The sequence below is a fragment of the Eptesicus fuscus genome, chromosome 7 (genome assembly GCF_027574615.1).
Source record: "Eptesicus fuscus isolate TK198812 chromosome 7, DD_ASM_mEF_20220401, whole genome shotgun sequence".
NCBI classification, from domain to species: domain Eukaryota; kingdom Metazoa; phylum Chordata; class Mammalia; order Chiroptera; family Vespertilionidae; genus Eptesicus; species Eptesicus fuscus.
Genome location: NC_072479.1, coordinates 87,180,141 through 87,197,561, shown reverse-complemented (window position 1 = coordinate 87,197,561; position 17,421 = coordinate 87,180,141). Strand labels below are relative to the sequence as shown.

The following is a 17,421-nucleotide window of genomic DNA, read 5'->3' as shown; positions in this document are numbered from 1 at the left end:
GAGGAGCACTGCTCCCTTCGGTGTGCCCCACAGCTGGGACCCAGCATTCTCTCTGTCCGGCCAGTACGTGTGCAGCCTGGACTCAGCAACCCTGCAGCTCACAAGCTGGGAGCCACCAGGACCCAGGTGTCCGGGTTTCAGAGGGCCCCTTCAAACAGCTGTCACCGAAGAACCTCTCCAGCCAGTTACTCTTGCCAGGCCTCAGGTCTGGCTCCAGGGCTCACCCACCCTCCCAGCTCCTGCCCTCTTCCTTCCTTTCCTTTCCCCTCACCCCTCCCTAAAGCTTCACCTACCCTGTACAGCCCCACCCAGCTGTGCAGGGCACATCCCATAATAATCCTTCTCCTTGCTGGCCCCCACCCCCCCCCCCAAAAAAAGGAGAGGCGGCCATCCCATAATAGCCACCCACAAGAGACATTCCGCGGTGACCGCCCCCTCCCTGCAGAGCTGCCGGGAGCAGCCATCCCATAATAGCTGGCCGCCTGTTTTACTGGTTAAGGCTGTGGAGGGAGCTGGAGAGGAAATAGAGGGGAGGGGGAGGGGAGAAGGACCCGGGGCCCCCACTTTGGGAAAGGGAGGGCGAAGGGAAAGGAGAGTGGTCCAAGGGAGTAGGAAGACCCGGGGACCCCGCGGAGATGAGAGGTGTGGTCCACTGGCCACCACAACCCTGCTTTGGGGCTTTCTCCCCATCCCTAGGGCTGCCTTTCCCCCTCAGCGCCCCGGAGGTGGCTGCTAGCTAGGGGAGATGCCTCTGATGGGCTGAGGTGCCTAAAGTGTGTGTGTGTGTGTGTGTGTGTGTGTGTGTGTGTGTGTGTGTGTGTAGGGGCGGGGTGCTGGGTTTCAGGTGGTCCCCTTGGGCCGTTTGAGAGAGAAGCAGACCCTAGAGAAGATGGCAAGAGAGGAAGGGATGGGGTGGGGGGTTAGAGAAGAGCTTCCCAGGCCCTCCCCATTCTGCACCACCATCCCATAATAATCCCCCCAGCCCCACTCCCCCTCCCACACACGACATCCCATAATATCATCTGGAGAAGCAGTCCCCGCAGTAGGTACAAAGAGCTATCCCATAATATGCTCCCCCACCCCCCCCCTCGCCACCCCCCCCCAACTTGGCCCCCCCTCAGTCACATGCAGCCGGTGCCATCCCCCGCTGCTCCCCCCTCTGGCCACCGAAGGCCTTGCCAGCCCATAATACTCTTGCCTCTGGTCGCAGGAGGCCTCCAGCCCATAATATTCCCTTCCACCACCACCCCCCCCTTCCCGCCCCGCACCCCTTCCTCCCGCCTCCAGTTGGAGCCGGGCCTCACCAGCCCATAATATTCCCCAGTCTCCTAAGGCTGCTCCAGCCCATAATACTCTCCTGTCTCCTAAGGCCTCTCCATCCCATAATACTGCCAGACGCCTGACCTGTGGGCCAAACCCCAGCCCGTTCCACACATCGAGGCTGTGTCAGCGCCGCCAGCCTCGCTCCCGTCCCTCCCCCCCTCCGCCCTCGCGGGCGCTCACCCTCCCGGGCTCCCGCCCGCCCTCCTGCCCTGGGCCCCTCTCCTGGCCCCACCCTGTGCCTGCCTGGGCCCTGACTTCCCCTCCAGGCTCGCCCTTTCTCCTCTGCCTGGTTCTTCATCCCATGCCCCGTTCTTCTCCCACTCAGGTACTGCCACCCACGCCTCTGGCTGGAGGTGCCTGAAGTCCAGTGGGGAGAGAGTGCCCCCAGAGGGCAACCGGCCAGTCACCGCTCCCGAAAACTGTCCACTTGACCTCGCACCATGGAAACGCACCAGCCTGGCCCGGTTCGCATTGCTGCCAGAGCCCCGTCTGGGTGAGGATTCACCTGGGGCCCTCCCTGTCCTCCAGAAACCCTCCCCGTGGGCATCACAAACAGACTCTACCCATGGCATATTCTTGTGGGAAAGAGCTCCCCTTTCGGGGAGCCTCTCAGGTGCCTTTCAAAGGAGAGCTCATTGACCCTCACAGCACCCCAGTGAGTAGGTATTCCGATCCCCATTTCTCAGAGGAGAAAACAGAGGTTCAGAGGCTAAGTCATTGCTAAGGTCACGTTGCCAGGAAGTGTCAGAGCTGAAATGAGTACCTAGGTTTTTCTGATTCCCAAGTCCAGAGAACCTTTGGGATTCTCCAAGACCCCTGCGAGGAACCTCAGTTCTTAGTGCGTTCTTGCTCCCCTGTGAAGGACAGCACGCGGAGTTACCAGCCGCTTGTCTCCAGGGTCTCCTGAAAGAACGGAGAAGGAGAAGGAAGGTCTGGTGTGAGCTTACCTCACCTCCTCATTTCTTCCCCAGGACCCCACGTAGCAACCCGTGAGGATTGCCCTCAAGATGGTTCAGGGCCCCTTTGGGTTCCCTTACTTCTCCCCTGGTTCTCCTGAATTTTTCATTTCAAGACCAATGATCACTACTCCCCTAACTAATCTCGCCATGCAGTGGGACCATCCTTTGGAGACAGACTTTGTGGAGATCCCAGAGGAGGTCTCTTTCGTTTAGTTGGTAGATAAGCAAGAATGCTGCCTTGGAGATGTTGGGCACATCCTCACTGGGGGAAGGGACCAGCGGCCAACTGCACGAAGGCTGAGCCATCCTGCTTGCGCGTGCCCCCGCCACACTGTGTTCTGCACGGGGGCCGGAGGCCAGAGCAGAGGGAAGAAGGGACAGGTGTGCTGGAGGCTGAGTGGGTTAGAGCAGGGAGGAAGCACTGGGAGAGGAGGCTGAGGTGGTACAGTAGGTCCAAGGTGAGAATTCAGTCAAGAGAGGTGAAGGAGCGGTGACTTACATGGGGAAGGAAGGGGAAGAAAGGAAAGTAGGGAAGGCTGAATGTCATAAAGGCAGGGGTGAGATGGGATGTGCCAGGAAGGGGAGATATAGTAGGATGTTGGGAGCCAGAGATACTGCGCCATTTCCTGGTTGTGTGACCTTAAGACCTTAACTCCTCCAGGGTGTTTCATCTGTAAAATGGGGTAATAATCATCCCTAACTCAGTGAGTTGTTGTAATAAATTAGATAATGCATTTTAAGCACTAAATTGAGATCCAGGCATTCAGAGAGCATGTTAAAAACTTGTTAAAGCTCTCCTCCCTCCGTTTAGGTTTCCTCCGTTTTCCTCCTTTGGATTTTCCCTAAACTTCAACTGAAGTAACTCCAGGACATGGACTCTGGATTCCTCACATCTTGTCTCCATCATGCAGTCCACGCAGTAATTGGGGAATCCTGTGAAAATGGTAATGGCTATGGGTTTTCTTAAACTTTCCCCAGCCTGTTACTTGTCAGGTTTTGGTCATTTCTCCTCTGCCTGCCACATCTCCTTAATCGATTCTTGTGATGGAAACCCTTGGGGTATACCGAATGTGGGGAAACAGTCCACCAGAGCTTAAACACCAGAGATTTCACATTGGAGACAGCCTCCTTCCATCCACCTCCACAGGCCACGGTCACACTTTTTCTGGACTATTTTAATAGCTCCCTGACCAGTCTTTCTTTCTCCTTAGACTCTCTCCACCTGATTTCCTACAGTTTACCCCACACTATGTCAAGGTTAGCAAAACCTTCAGGGGCTTCCCATTGCCCACTAAATGAGCAGCTAACCTTACCCTGCATCTCCCCCCCCCCCGCTTTTTTTTTTTAAATATCACCTGAGGATATTTTTCCCATTGAGTTTTAGAGAGAATGGAAGGGGGGGGGGAGGGAGAGAGAGACACACACACATCGATTGGTTGCCTTCAGAACTTGCCCTAACCAGGGCTGGGAATTGAACCCGCAATCCAGGTATGTGCCCCTGACCCGGAATTGAACCTGAGGCCCTTTGATACTCCGGGCCAACACTTCAACCACTGAGCCACACTGGCCAGGGCTTACTCTGCATTCTTGCATCTTCTGTCTTGAATGGTAATTATAGTTGATTTGTTCTTTTGTTCCCACTGGGTAGTAAACTACTTCACAGCAAGACCCAACTGTGCAACATTCCACAAATATTTATTTGTTCTAAGCTCCATCAGAGAACCATCAAACAAAAATCCCTGCCCTCAGGGAGCTTACAGTCTACCTGGGGAGAGGGAGGAGACAGACAATAAATTATAAAAATTATAATAAATAAATAAGTAAATTATATAGTATGTAGAAGATACTTGCTATGTTGGTTTTAATTACTTTGGAATTTATTTCATGTATCTGCATATAAAAATAATCCAGTAGTTTTTAAAAATTGTGTTCGGTTCTGTTTGTTAATCCCAGGTTTGGAAGGGCACTGGTGGGTCCTGAACCCTAAGGATGAAGCAAGAAGGAGCAGGTGCTAACCTCCAGGCCTCTTTTAGAACAGCAGGAGGCGAGGGCCTGCTCCAGGACTCTAACCTCCCGCCAGATGGTGGAAGGCACGGACTTGGAGGCTGTCACGGAGGAATCTGGGTCAGTTCTCTGGTTTGGCCACCAGGGGTCATTTTACACCTGTAAATCACCATCTGGACGGATCACAGAGAGACAAAAAGGCCCAGATACTCTCAGGAAAACCCTGACACTGGCACGAGCGGGCGCGCGCGTACACACACACACACACACACACACACACACACACACAGAAACATACAGCATTGAGAGACAGGCACAGAAAGGCATACAAGACCTAGGCATGGCAACAACTCCCTCGCTAATGTCAGGGTCTCAAGATGTCCTTGTGCCAACTCTGCAACCCCTACCGGCTCCCGACGCCGACGCCGACTCCGGTAAAAAGGGAAGAAAGCAGTAGGTGGCCCATAAACCAGTCTTCCATTTCCTTTGCCTCCAGCTTGCTAAGAACAGCCCGCCTATTCCTGTCCTCCCATCACACTCTAACTTCCCTGTAAACTTCTTTCCTGGCTGTGGCACAGTTCCTGTTCCCTCTGGGAGAAGCCCCACCCCCAGTGTGCCTGTGACTAGTTCCACCCCCACCTTAGGGCGGCCGCTCCAGCAAGCCCAAGGCCAAGTTCCATTGGGTGCGCAGCTCCTACTGTCCCACCCCCACCCCAAACCCCAAGCCTTAAGGGCTACAACTATTAATTGATTTGTTGAGCATTGCTCTCTTCCACAGCAATAAAAAGCACTCTACATAATGCCCTGGGAAGAAGTTACACAAGAACTTTAATACTTGAGTATAGGTATAGTTCTCAAAGTGTGATCTGGGGACTGGCTCTCTGAGAAGTCCATGAGGTCAAAACTATTTTCATAATACTATTGTCGTTTGTTCTTTTCACTTTCATCCTATCACAAGTATACAGTAGGGTTTTCCAGCGGCTTCTTGAAAGATATCATTGCTCTCACAGCTAATGGAATGTGTGCCTATGTATTTCTGTCTTTTCAGATATGTTTTTTATTTATTTTAGAGAGGGAGAGGGAGAAAGAGAAACATCGATGTGTGAGAGAAACATGGATTTGGATTGGCTGCTTCCTGCACGCCCCCCTACTGGGAATCCAGACCAAAATCCTGGGGATGTACCCTGACCAGGAATCGAACCAAGGACCTTTTTGGTGCATGGATGATGCTCAACCAGCTGAACCACAGTGGCCAGACCTGTATGTTTTGAAAACTTCATTTTAATTTCTAATATGGTCAGTATCAAAAGAACTAAGTATATTCAAAAGCTCGTTGGAATTCTCAATTTTTAAGGGTGTAAAGGGTCTGAGACCAAAAAATTTAGCGAGCTGCTATTTTAGTACAAAGAATTGTTTCCTTACTCTAGATGAAGCAGTGGGGAGGGGGGTGGCAGGAGTAGACTTAGGATCTAGAATGGAGGAGGTCTTGAAAGGGGGTTGGAGTGTAGGATAAGAAAAGACCTAGAAAGGGGAACAGGGACCAAGATTCTGGAGAAAAGAAAACCTTCTAACTCACAGTTCTGCCCTGCCCCCAACCACCCCAGGTTGAAGGTCAGGTCTAAATTATTACAAGTCTCGAAACAAGAAGGAAACCAGTTCTGTCTTATCCAATAAACTCTTGTATTATGCTCAATGCCGGGGAGGGGAAGCCAAGGTGGGAATGAAATGTGGGTGGCACTTACGGCCCTAAGACTGCGGAGGTCAGTCTAAAACCAGGACATCCATTTTTCTGCTACATCTACTAGTGCTGGGCAGTGTTTCAAGTCCCCCGCCAGGGCATTTCATCCATCCCTCTGCCTCTGCCTTGGCAGGCTCACAGCACCACCACTTCCTACAGACTGGGGACGGGGTCTTTTCTATGCTCATCATCACCACTAACATGAAGAAGACATTTCCACCAGCACCCTTCCTTCCCCGTGCCCCTTGCTCCCACACTTTGCTCCTTCTGCATTTATGAGTTGGAGTTGCCACCCAGAAATCCAAGTGTCTGATCCACCGCCCTCCTGTACGCACCCTGCAAGTTTTCCAGTGCGGGGGGGGGGGGGGGGGCGGCCGGGGGTGGAGGTGGGTGTAACCGGGCTGGGGCCCCCTGTTCGCTTAGAGGACGGAATCCTCGGGGATTGGCGTCCAGGGGGTGGAATGCCTGATCAGTCCTTGGCTGGAGGCAGCAGGCCTGCTGGTGGGGGTGGGCTCCCGGGACAGTTGGGCGAGCGTCCCTCCGTCTCCGTTGGAGGCCGAGGTCCTGGGCCCGAGAGGCGAGCCCAGGCCGCGCAGGGTGTTGCGGAAGCCCTCGGCGCTGAAGTAGTACACCAGCGGGTCGAGCACGCAGTTGGCGCCCGCCAGCAGCACCATCACCATCAGCACCCCGCGCACCTGGTCGCGGGCCGCGGGGCTCGCCGCCACCAGGTCGGCCCGCAGCAGCCCGTAGACGGCCAGCGTGGTGTTGTAGGGCACGAAGCACAGCAGGAAGATGACCAGGTTGACCAACAGGAGGCGCACCGTCTTCCGCCGCCGCCGGCTCTGCGTGGCGTCGGGCCGCGCCAGGGTCCAGAAGACCCGGCCCGACGAGTAGACCACGGCCACCAGCGGCAGCAGGAAGCCCAGCGCCTCGGCCAGCAGCACGAGCGGCAGCAGCCTGCTCTTCCACAGCTTGTCGCCGAAGCTCTCGAAGCACAGGTGCACCCGGATGCCGCGGTAGCTGCAGAGCGAGGGCCTGTGCACGAGCATCGTGGGCACCGCGAACACCAGGATGAGCGCCCACACGCCCAGGCAGAGCAGCCGCGCCACGCGGGGCCGCCGCAGGTGGCGCAGCCGCAGCGGGTGCACCACGGCGGCGTAGCGGTCCACGTTGATGAGGGTCAGGAAGATGCAGCTGCCGTACATGTTCATCTGGAAGATGGCGCCCGCCGTCTGGCACAGGAGGTCCGGGAAGGGCCAGTGGTGCAGCGCGTAGTAGGGCAGGCGCACGGGCAGCGACAGGGTGAAGAGCAGGTCGCTGGCCGCCAGGTTGCACATGTACACGCTCACCACGGAGTGCACGCGCAGCGCGCGCAGGAAGACCCAGAGGGCCAGCGCGTTGAGCGGGAGCCCTGCGAGGAGCACCAGGCTGTAGACCACCATGTGCAGCCGGTGGGTGGCCCGGTAGTCAGGGCACGGGAGATCAGAGCTGTTGGCAGAAGTGTTTGCTGAGGAGTTGGCCAACATCGTGCCGGAGTGTGCCGAGGACCTAGCCTCGGGGCGTCACGGGGCACACCAAGGTCCTGACTTCGCAGTCATCTCCAGGGCAGGGCCTGGAGGCTGCATGGAGACAGTCCCAAAGCCAGCAGGGGTAGGGCCGGAGAATGTGGGTTATGGCTGCAGGGCAGATGGCTGCCGGGGGTGGGTGCCTTTGGTCAGGGCTTCATCATCCGGAGACCTGGAATAGGAAGGCAAACCAAAAGTCAGCGTTATGCAAGGCCAGGGTGGAGGACAGATGTTTATCTAGCTAAACTGGCTGGCCTCTTGAGTCTTTTCTCAGCCTCAAGCCTTTTCCCCACCTTCTGTCCAGCCAGAGTAGCTTTCTGCAGCAGGGCTGTATAGCAGTTCAGACTGCCTGGGTTTCTTTTCTTTTTTCTTTTCTTTCTTTTCTTTTCTTTTCTTTTCTTTTCTTTTCTTTTCGTTTCGTTTCGTTTCTTTTCTTTTCTTTTCTTTTCTTTTCTCTTCTTCTTCTTCTCCTTCTCTCTCTCTCTCTCTCTCTCTCTCTCTATATATATATATATATATATATATATATATATACATATATAACTGATTTCAGAGGAAGAGAGAGAGAGAAACATCAATGATGAGAGGGAATCATTGATGGGCTGCCTCCTGCACACCTCCCACTGGGGACCCAGCCTCAACCCCCCGCATGTGCCCTTGACCCCTTGACCAGAATCGAACCTGGGACCCTTGAGTCTGCAGACCGACGCTCCACCCACTGAGCCAAACCGGCTAGGGCAAGACTGCCTGGGTTTCAATCCTGGCTTTGCCAGTTCACCTAACTTTAGTCGTCAGAAAAATGACTTAATCTCTCTGAAGTTCATTTTCTTTACCTGGGGGTGGAGTGGAGGTCGAGGAGTGGGGGTCATAAGGTTTTCAGATTAAATAAGACTACCGTGTGTGTGTGTGTGTGTGTGTGTGTGTGTGTGTGTGTATAAAGTGTTTAGGCTTTCACAGGCATGTTCACAGCAGTGACCAAAACAAAGGCCTCGCCCCCATTTACTTCCATTCCACCGGGAGAAACAGGTAATAAAGTGCAAGTAAACAGGTGTCATGGCAGGTGGTGACAAGTGCTGTGGAGCACCTCCCCTGGATCAGGTGTTCTGCTGGTTCCCTTTTATCTAAAGAATAAAGTTCAAGCTCCCAAGTACAGGACAGATTCCCAGCCTCACTCTTCACACCCACTTTGCTCCTGTGTGGGCTGCGCTTGCGCTCAGAGCGCCCTGAGTTTACTTCTGAGCTGACCTCTCCAAGTTTCTTCATCTGTAAAGTGGGGGTAATAATATAACAGGGCTCTCCTGGGCTGACCACACACCAGCCCAACCCTGCAGGCAGGCAAGGCCCTGTGGGTTGAGCTTTTCCCCTGGTTGGGGACCGACTAGGCAGCTGTCCCCAACCAGTGGTCCGTGAGGTCCGAAAGGCTGGCGACTGCTGGACTAGGGAACGCCCCAGATGGGGTTCTGTGATAGGGAGAGATGGTTGTTTGTTAGTAAGAGATCCAAGGGGACCCTGAGCCCAGAGAGCAGGGCAGTGAGGTGAGAAAGTACCATGGGTACCGATGAGACTGCTGGAGAGAGGCAACAGCCGGCAGACAAAGGGTATAGTTAAGAGGTGGAGGATCCAGACGACAGGACATGGTCTCAGTATCCCACCTTCCTTAATGCCACGAGGCCACAGAAGCTACCCAGATGCCATCTTTTGTGTGTTTGTGGTGAAACATACATAACTTAATTATTTACCCTTGTAACCATCTTGAAGTGTACAATTCAGTGGCATTAAGTACCTTCACAATGTTGTGTAACCATCCCCAGAACCTTTTCACCATCCCAAACAACAGCTTTACACCCATTAAACAGTAACTGCCCATTCCACCACCACCACCCCTGCCCTCCAGCCACCGGTAACCTCTATTCTACGTTCTGTCTCTGTGAATTTGCTCATTCCAGATACCTCGCATGGCGGGAGTCATATAATATCTGTTCCTCTGTGCCTGGCTTATTTCACTTAGCAAAAGTTTTCAAGGTCCATGCATGTTGTAGTATGTATCAAACTGCATTATTTGTTATGGCTGAGTAAAATATTAATATATATGTATATCACATTTTGTTTATTCATCCATCTGTCGATAGTTTCTTTGGTTTTTCTACCTGTTGGCTATTGTGAATATAATGCTATGAATATGAGTGTCCACATGCCATCTTAGGGAGCAAAGTTGTGCGGAGACCCTGAGCAATTATCCTAAGATACTGGACTTACTCCTTTCAAAAGGAACTGCTTGAATTCTTACATGAAACTAAATTGTAAACCTGACTATAACAAGTTTTCTTGTGGGTTTTTTGTTCATTTGTTCTCCCTCCAACCACTACAAACCGCAGTTTAAGAGTTGTGAGAGGGCCCTGACCGGTTTGGCTCAGTGGATGGAGCGTCGGCCTGCGGACTGAGGGGTCCTGCGTTCGATCCCGGTTGGGGGCATGTGCCTTGGTTGTGGGCACATCCCCAGTGGGAGGTGTTCAGGAGGCGGCTGGTCGATGTTTCTCTCTCATTGATGTTTCTAACTATCCCTCTCTCTCCCTCCCTGTAAAAAAATCAATAAAATATAAAAAAAAAAGATTAAAAAAAAAAAAAAAGAGCCCTGGCCGGTTTGGCTCAGTGGATGGAGCATCGGCCTGCGGACTCAAGGGTCCCGGGTTCGATTACAGTCAAGGCCATGTGCCTTGGTTGCGGGCACATCCCCAGTAGAGGATGTGCAGGAGGCAGCTGATCGATGTTTCTCTCTCCTCGATGTTTCTAACTCTCTCTCCCTCTTCCTTCCTAGCTGTAAAAAAATCAATAAAATATATTAAAAAAAAAAAAGAGTTGTGAGAGGTGTAGAACAGTTAAAGGGAATAAAGAAACACTTCATAGGATTAAAAATGGCGGCAGAGTAAGTGGATGCTGCATGGACATGCTCCCAGGAACAAACTGGTATTACAACTAAAATACAGAAAAACTTCCTGAATAATCAGCGAAAAACTCACAGGAGAGAATCCTGATACCTGAGGACCGAAATTGGAGACCACATAGAGACTGATTTATTTTGTATATTGTAAAAATAATAAATAAATAAATAAATAAAATAGTTTTTTTTAAAAGAAACACTTCCTCTCCAAAGTACCAATTTCAACAGGGAAAATTACACTAACTGGGGCTGAAAAGTAAATAAAACCAGGCTCTGTTCCTGACACATGCCCCTTCTCCCATGCTCCTTTGCTCCAGCTACACCAAACTAATCATTTTGCACATACCTTATGTTTTCATGCTGTTTCCTCTTGCATTTCAACTTGGAATGAGCCTCCTCCCATTCTCCAACTGACAGACTCAGTCACCTCTTAGGACTCTGTGAGGCCTTTCCTGACTCCCTCCCTACAAGGCAGATGTGGCCCCTCACTGGCGCTTCCCCTGGGTGCCCAGGTTTATCATAGCTGTTCCCGCCCGCCCGCCCGTACTGCAATGAGCTGTTCTTTATCTGCACCTCCCACTCGACTGTGAGCTCCTTGAGGGAAGGCCTATGGACTGTGACTTACTCATCTTTGTATTGCCAGCACCTACGTCAATGTCAATAAATGCTGAGTGAAATAGCTGTCATTTACTGATTGTTCACTATATCCTGGCGTGTTTTATATGCACAGTATTTAATCCTTCCAACAGCCCTTGGAGGTCGGTGTTTATCCTCATTTTTACAGGCAAGGAAACAGCTTAAGAGCTCAGTCAAGTGAGGAGCGAAGTCAGGTTTCAAACCCAGGACTTCCTGGCTCCCAAGTCCAAGCTGGTGCTACTTCCAATAAGAGTGGATGGTAGAGATGAGGGTGGAGGCTGCACAGAGCTCCTGGTCTTTTACAGATGCCAATATGAAATCTGTGCCCATAGAGAAATGGTTTTACTTCCTCACTTTCTAATTGAAATATGTACTTTTAAGTAATTTTTCTTTTTTTCCCCCACTTCAAACACTGGTAACATGTGCTCACTTGTCTTTCACACACACAAATAAGCCCCTCCTTACAATTTCCGCTCATCTACTTAAGCACTTAGCTTGCTGCTTTGAACTCCTCAGGTTGTATTGTGTCTATTTGTTCCATTTCCCCAACTAGATGGTAAGATCCTGGGATGGGACCACATCTTTCACGGCTTTTCTTCCCAAGTGTGCTCTCACCTCCGTCTCTCTACTTAGCAGGCCCTTGTGGAATTCAATACTCCTGGCAGGATATCTGCCCCCTCCCCCATTGTCTGTTATATATCAAATCAGTCAGCTAACCACAACTAACCACTTCTTCTTCTTCTTTTTTTTGCAACTAACCACTTCTTATTATCAAATTTCTGACTATCTTGTCCACATGTATAACTCACTTAGTAAAAGACCATGCTCCTTAGAAGGCCTGTTGGAAACAGGTTGCATTAAAATTTCAGTAACAGTTCACACTTATAATTCCTGTAACACTTTATCATTCTTTTTTTTTTTTTTTTTTTTCAGCTGCCTCCTGCACACCCCCTATTGGGGATGTGCCTGCAACCAAGGTACATGCCCTTGACCGGAATCGAACCTGGGACCCTTCAGTCCACAGGCCGACGCTCTATCCACTGAGCCAAACCGGTTTTGGCAACACTTTATCATTCTTAACCATTACTTGGACAATTCATACTCCTTATAATTAGGGGGCACCTACTAGCCATTGAAAGAGTGAATGAATAATTATTCCCCCCAAACTGCAAGTCTTTCCGTTGACAAAGTTGCACTGTTTAACAGACCAAAATGTATTTCATGAGCTGCTATTTAAAGGTAAAGTTAGGAGCCCTTTAGCAAAGCTGAGGCTAATGCTCTTGCTCCACAAGAAGGGCGTCCCTGGGTTTCTTTATAGTGGAACCTATTTGTCAAAAAGTCACCCCTGGCCGAAACCGGTTTGGCTCAGTGGATAGAGCGTCGGTCTGCGGACTAGAAGGTCCCAGGTTCGATTCCAGTCAAGGGCATGTACCTTGGTTGCGGGCACATTCCCAGTAGGGAGTGTGCAAGAGGCAGCTGATCGATGTTTCTAACTCTCTATCCCTCTCTCTTCCTCTCTGTAAAAAAATCAATAAAAAAATAAAATAATTAAAAAGTCACCCCTGCCTGACAGACTTACACAGAATGGCCCAAGCTGAGTGTGGAAAGCTGCCAGGCCCCTGCCCTGGTCCCCACCCCATCCGCCCCGCTTCCCTGAGGCTCCCCTCAGTGGAGCTGAATGGGCACCCTGCCAGGCCAGATGACAAGATGGAAAACACTGCCAAAAGGAGGCACACAGGAAACGGAAGGAGGGTGCTGGATGTGGGGAAGGGGCAGCCTGGGCCTCTCCCCAACCCTGCCTTGAGGAAGAGGTTGGGTTGTAGGGGAGATGCAGGAAGTAAAGGAACAGCAGCCAACCCAGAAAAGAACAGACATTGGGGTTTCATTTCACAGGGGAGGAGGGATAGGACACGGAGGCCTGTGTGGGCTCAGCCACCTCAACAGGCACGGATGTGGGAATATGAAATTCCTAGTAACATGTCCCTCAGTGTCACTGCACGCCCTGTAACCCACAAATGCATGGAGGCATGGACAGACGGCCCCAGGAGGAAGGGCAGACACAGCCCCAGCCTTAGGGCCCATGTCGTTGCACCGACAGACAGAGTCAGGCAGCTTCAGGAGCACATACCTCCACGGAAGTGCACGAACAGATGCCAGCGCCAAGGCCCTGAAGAGCACATCGAGGCACCAGGGGCTGTGCCATCCCACATCACCTGCCCACCACACACTCGCACCCGAGCGTGCAGCCACGGCCCTCCTCCCTGTGTCCCTGTCCTTCAGCCTCCCCTGTGCACCTCCAGACCCAGGTTCCTTCCTTGTGTCCTTAGGGCCTCTCAGACCCGTCCCATTGTCCTCTGAGCTGGGCGGGGCACTGCTCTTTGCCGAGATAAGCGGGGAGGGACAGGGCTATTTTCTGCCACAGGCAGGAAGTAAGAATGAGAGAGTAAAAGTGGGCAGGAGGCTAGATCATGATCATTCCCTCTCTCCGCTACACAGAGCCCGCCAGCAGCACCCACCCTTCTGGCATCTGACCAGCAGCACAGACAAGAGCTGAAGACAAATGTGTGATTTGGGACAATGGTGGAGGCAGGGCGGGAAAGAAATACCTCCTCTTCATCCAGCGTTCTTTCCTGCTGCCCTCTCCAGGCTCCTCTCTCCTTTCCCCTCCCACACATTCGTCAAATGCCTTGCTCTCTCTTCACCTCTTCTTTCTAGTAATTAATTCACATCTTTCAGAAGTTCGAAAAGTAGGAATCTCAGATATCCCCATCCTCCTTGCCCCAGGAGATCTGCTCTAGAATAACCCCAACCTCATTTTAGATTCTAAAGTCCCGGCCTGTCAGTGTGTCCCACCTGCTACAACAAGCATGTCAAACTCAAAGGCTAAGACAGGCCCAATAAAAAAGGTTTAAGGTTAGGTGGGCCGCAAAAAAACAAAAGCTTCAATTTTCATAGAAATGTAGGTTTATTTTGATAGAGACATGCTGAATACAAAGGGCTGAGATAAATGAGTCATCATTAACATAAAACAATAGGACATTTTAATAAAATTTAATATTTTTTCTTGAACATTAACTTACCAGACACTGAATAAACTCCACAAATTAATAAGTGTAATGCAAATAAACCTATTTTTCTTGTTCTCCGAAAGCGAAATATTTCCTATTGTGCATACCAAACAGGTCAGTCCAAGGCTAATGACGTGGCAATCGGCTGCTAAAATATTCGCTGCTAGTGTTAGTGGAGAGAAATGGTGCGCCTGCGCTTAAGGTGTGTAAGGGAAATGAACGCAACACGATCATAGTCATCAGCCATTAGCGAACGTTGTAGTTCGTTATTAATAATTATGTGTAACGGGATATTGTAAAAGTTAAGTTACGAAGTTCTTATTAAAACATTTCTTACATACCGTTATATTGGCTGGGCCGAAAAAATATTCACTGTGGGCCGCAGGCAGGCCGCGAGTTTGACATGCTTGCGCTACACAGCGTGTGCTCTAACCTGCCTTGTCAGCTAAGCCCACTTCCTCTGCTGCTGGGCTCAAGCAGCATTGGAACGATGCACCCTGGCACGCAGCCGGCTTCATTACAAAGGCCTCTCGGTATCTGTATATTCAGACTCCCCACACGGATCCAAGCTGCTGAGCCTCTGGAAGAAGCCCTAACCCAATCCAAAGGCTTTGTGAAAAGATCTGTCCCAGAGCTGCTTTGGGGACACGGGTGAATTCTGCTCCTCAGCTTGTCCTGGGTCTGAGGGCTGTGTGGTGTGGAGATAGTTCGAGGTCACCTGAGCGAGTAGATGGCCTCATCCTAACCCAGGGACCACATTCTTCCCAAGGAAAGTCACCTCTCTAGCACAGACCCCAGGGGATTGTCCTGTCCCATCTCCATCCACCCTCCTCCCGGGTTCAGGCCTCCTCTGCTTGCTCCAGCCAAAATGCCTGCCCCCACCCTGAGCCTGTCTCCTGCTGCCTTCCCAACATCATCCCCAGTCATGTCTTCTCCTGTCCCAGGTATTCTGACCTCATCCCTCCCGTTTCTTTCTGGGAAAAGGCAGAAAGTAAAGGCGGCCGACAGCTCAATCATTCGTTTCCTCAATGTGTGGTGTCACCTCCCCACCTGCACCTCTCTCTCCACCCTGCTTTCAAGAGCTGGAAAAACAGGAAGTCAAGTCCTAATCAAGAGAAATCACTCAGAGGAGCTGTCCTGGCCGCGTGCTCTGAGTGCAGGCATCTAACCTTGCTTGGCGGCCGGCCTGGCAGGGTCCTGCCTGCCTCAGAGAGTCTCCCGCAGCCTTCCAGCCTTGTTGACCTCACCCTGAACTCCCGGCAGCACTGAGTATGCGCCACTGGCTTCTGTCCTCACCCTTTCTACTGTCTCCTTGCCCCGTGGGCCTGTGTTGGGGTGTACACTGGGGGCAGCAGCGTAGGGAGAGTTGACAGCATCAGACACAGGCAGGCAGAGCTGGGCTCTAGTGTCTCTGAGTGGCCAGGAGGTGAGGCTTACAGGGATAAGATTCTGTTTCCCCCTCAAGCCTTGCCTCCATCTCCCCTTAGGGCTACTATTTCAGCTCACACTAAAAGGAGCTGGAGATACAATCAGGTGGGAGGTCCCCTTCTCTCAGGGAGGCCCCCATAAACATAGATAATAGGTAGGTAGCTGCCCTCATTGATGTGAGACAAAGGTATCATAAAGCCTTGCCCACCCTCAAATATTTTCCCCACCTGTGCTCAATATCTGAAATTTCATCTCCTTCATGCCACCCATGAGCCACATTCTAGCATAGCTATAGGGACATTAGAAATAATTTTGTCTAACCCTTTTATATAGATGAACGCATTGGGTTAAAGCAGTGTTTTTCAAAGACCCCATGAAAATACCCCTCGGAGGCCTTGGCCGGGTAGGTCAGTTGGTTAGAGCATTGTCCTGATACACCAAGGTTATGGGTTCAATCTCCAGTCAGGATACATACAAGAATGCACCAATAAATGCATAAATAAGTGGAACAACAAATCAATGTGTTTTCTCTCTCTCCCCCTCTTCCTCTAAAACCAATGCAGATAGATAGATAGATAGATAGATAGATAGATAGATAGATAGACAGATAGAAATATCCCTTGGTTAGCTAGGAAGAATAACCATAAGAACACATTTGTGCCAGTGAACCCACTCATGGAGTTTAATCAGATAAGTTTATTGTCATCTAGGAGAGGGGCTGGCCCTGGGAGGTGAGTGGGCATTAGGGGTTAAGTACTAACTGAGAATGGGAAAAGGTTGGAAATCAATCCCAGAGGACCCTCCTCATTGGTCTTGGGAAGCCCAGGGCTCGGCCTGACAGTGGGCCTAACGGGTGAAGGGGAGAACACAGCCTCCCGAGATGCCCCCGTGTGGGGCTTCGAGCTTCAGAGGGGCCCTCTAGGGTGTGTTCTGCCTGAGAAGGTCTCTCTGCCTGAGGCAGCCCCTTTTAGCTTTTTACTCTATTCAAAAGGTTTTCTGGGGCCCATGGCCCACCCTCACCTCCATCCCCACTCACATCTTCCATTTCTAAAAGTGCGGTGCGGCCCCTTATGCCCCCATGAGGTTCAAGCCCACCCGTGACACCCCCATACCTGTGCTCCCCGTTGAGCTCTGCCGCTGCCCCAAGCTGGCTTCCGCTGTCTGCTCTGCACTGGGCTGGGCTGGAAGGACCTGCTCCTGGGGCGGGTGGGGACACACCCACCTGGGCAGATCTCAACAGATTCCAGCTCCGTGCACTCACCCAACCCTGCACTCACTCGCACTCCACTCGCAGGAAGAGAGAGGAGGAAGCAGTGCCTTCAGCAGTCTTCACAGACTGGCCAGAGAAGAAACCCCAGCAGATAATGGCACTTAATGTAACCCCAACTCTGGGCCAACTAATGATTTCCCCCCGCCCATCGCTCACATACTCCCCACAGTTTCCGGAAAGCCTAACTGGCACACCCACCCACTGATTCGATGACTAATCACCAGCCTCTCGATTTTCTCTCCAGTTCCCTCTGGGTGTCTCTCTTTTGGATCCCTGCAGGTTGGCTTTGCTCTTGCCACCTGTGGCTTTGTACCGCCCCTTGCCTAGGGCCCCTCTGCACACTAGGGCTGCTGCTGGGCCCACTCTCACTGCAGAGTGTGCATAGCCTCTCCACCACAGCGGATACCGGGCTGGGCTGTTCCTCCTTGCTTCTGTCTCTTTCCTAGGCTGGGGGTTGGGGAGCTGGGGGGCTGGAAGGCTGGGCAGAGCTCA

At 51.7% G+C, this 17,421-nt stretch overlaps 1 protein-coding gene and 1 long non-coding RNA gene across 3 annotated transcripts; one reads left to right on the top strand and one right to left on the bottom strand.

The window, feature by feature from the left end:
• The first annotated feature begins 102 nt into the window (after positions 1–102).
• Positions 103–5,598, top strand: LOC129149691 (uncharacterized). Its single transcript, XR_008556534.1, has 4 exons — positions 103–205; positions 1,649–1,816; positions 3,094–3,226; positions 5,335–5,598. It is a non-coding gene; the product is annotated as an uncharacterized LOC129149691 (long non-coding RNA).
• Positions 5,599–6,389: 791 nt separating this feature from the next.
• LPAR5 (lysophosphatidic acid receptor 5) lies at positions 6,390–16,988 on the bottom strand. 2 transcript variants are annotated; one of them, XM_028150368.2, is made up of 2 exons: positions 16,772–16,988; positions 6,390–7,761 (listed from the first exon to the last, which is right to left on the bottom strand). In XM_028150368.2, the coding sequence occupies exon 2, from the start codon at positions 7,548–7,550 to the stop codon at positions 6,444–6,446; it is 1,107 nt and encodes a 368-aa protein (XP_028006169.1). In that variant the 5' UTR covers positions 7,551–7,761; positions 16,772–16,988; the 3' UTR covers positions 6,390–6,443. The 2 variants fall into 2 exon arrangements, with proteins under 2 accessions (XP_028006169.1, XP_054574511.1); XM_054718536.1 differs by lacking the exon at positions 16,772–16,988 and adding an exon at positions 7,883–7,947.
• Between the last annotated feature and the right edge of the window lie 433 nt (positions 16,989–17,421).

Bases quoted from the DNA above. Each gene is read 5' to 3' on its own strand.
- LPAR5 (XM_028150368.2), bottom strand. From the start codon at position 7,550: ATGTTGGCCAACTCCTCAGCAAACACTTCTGCCAACAGCTCTGATCTC.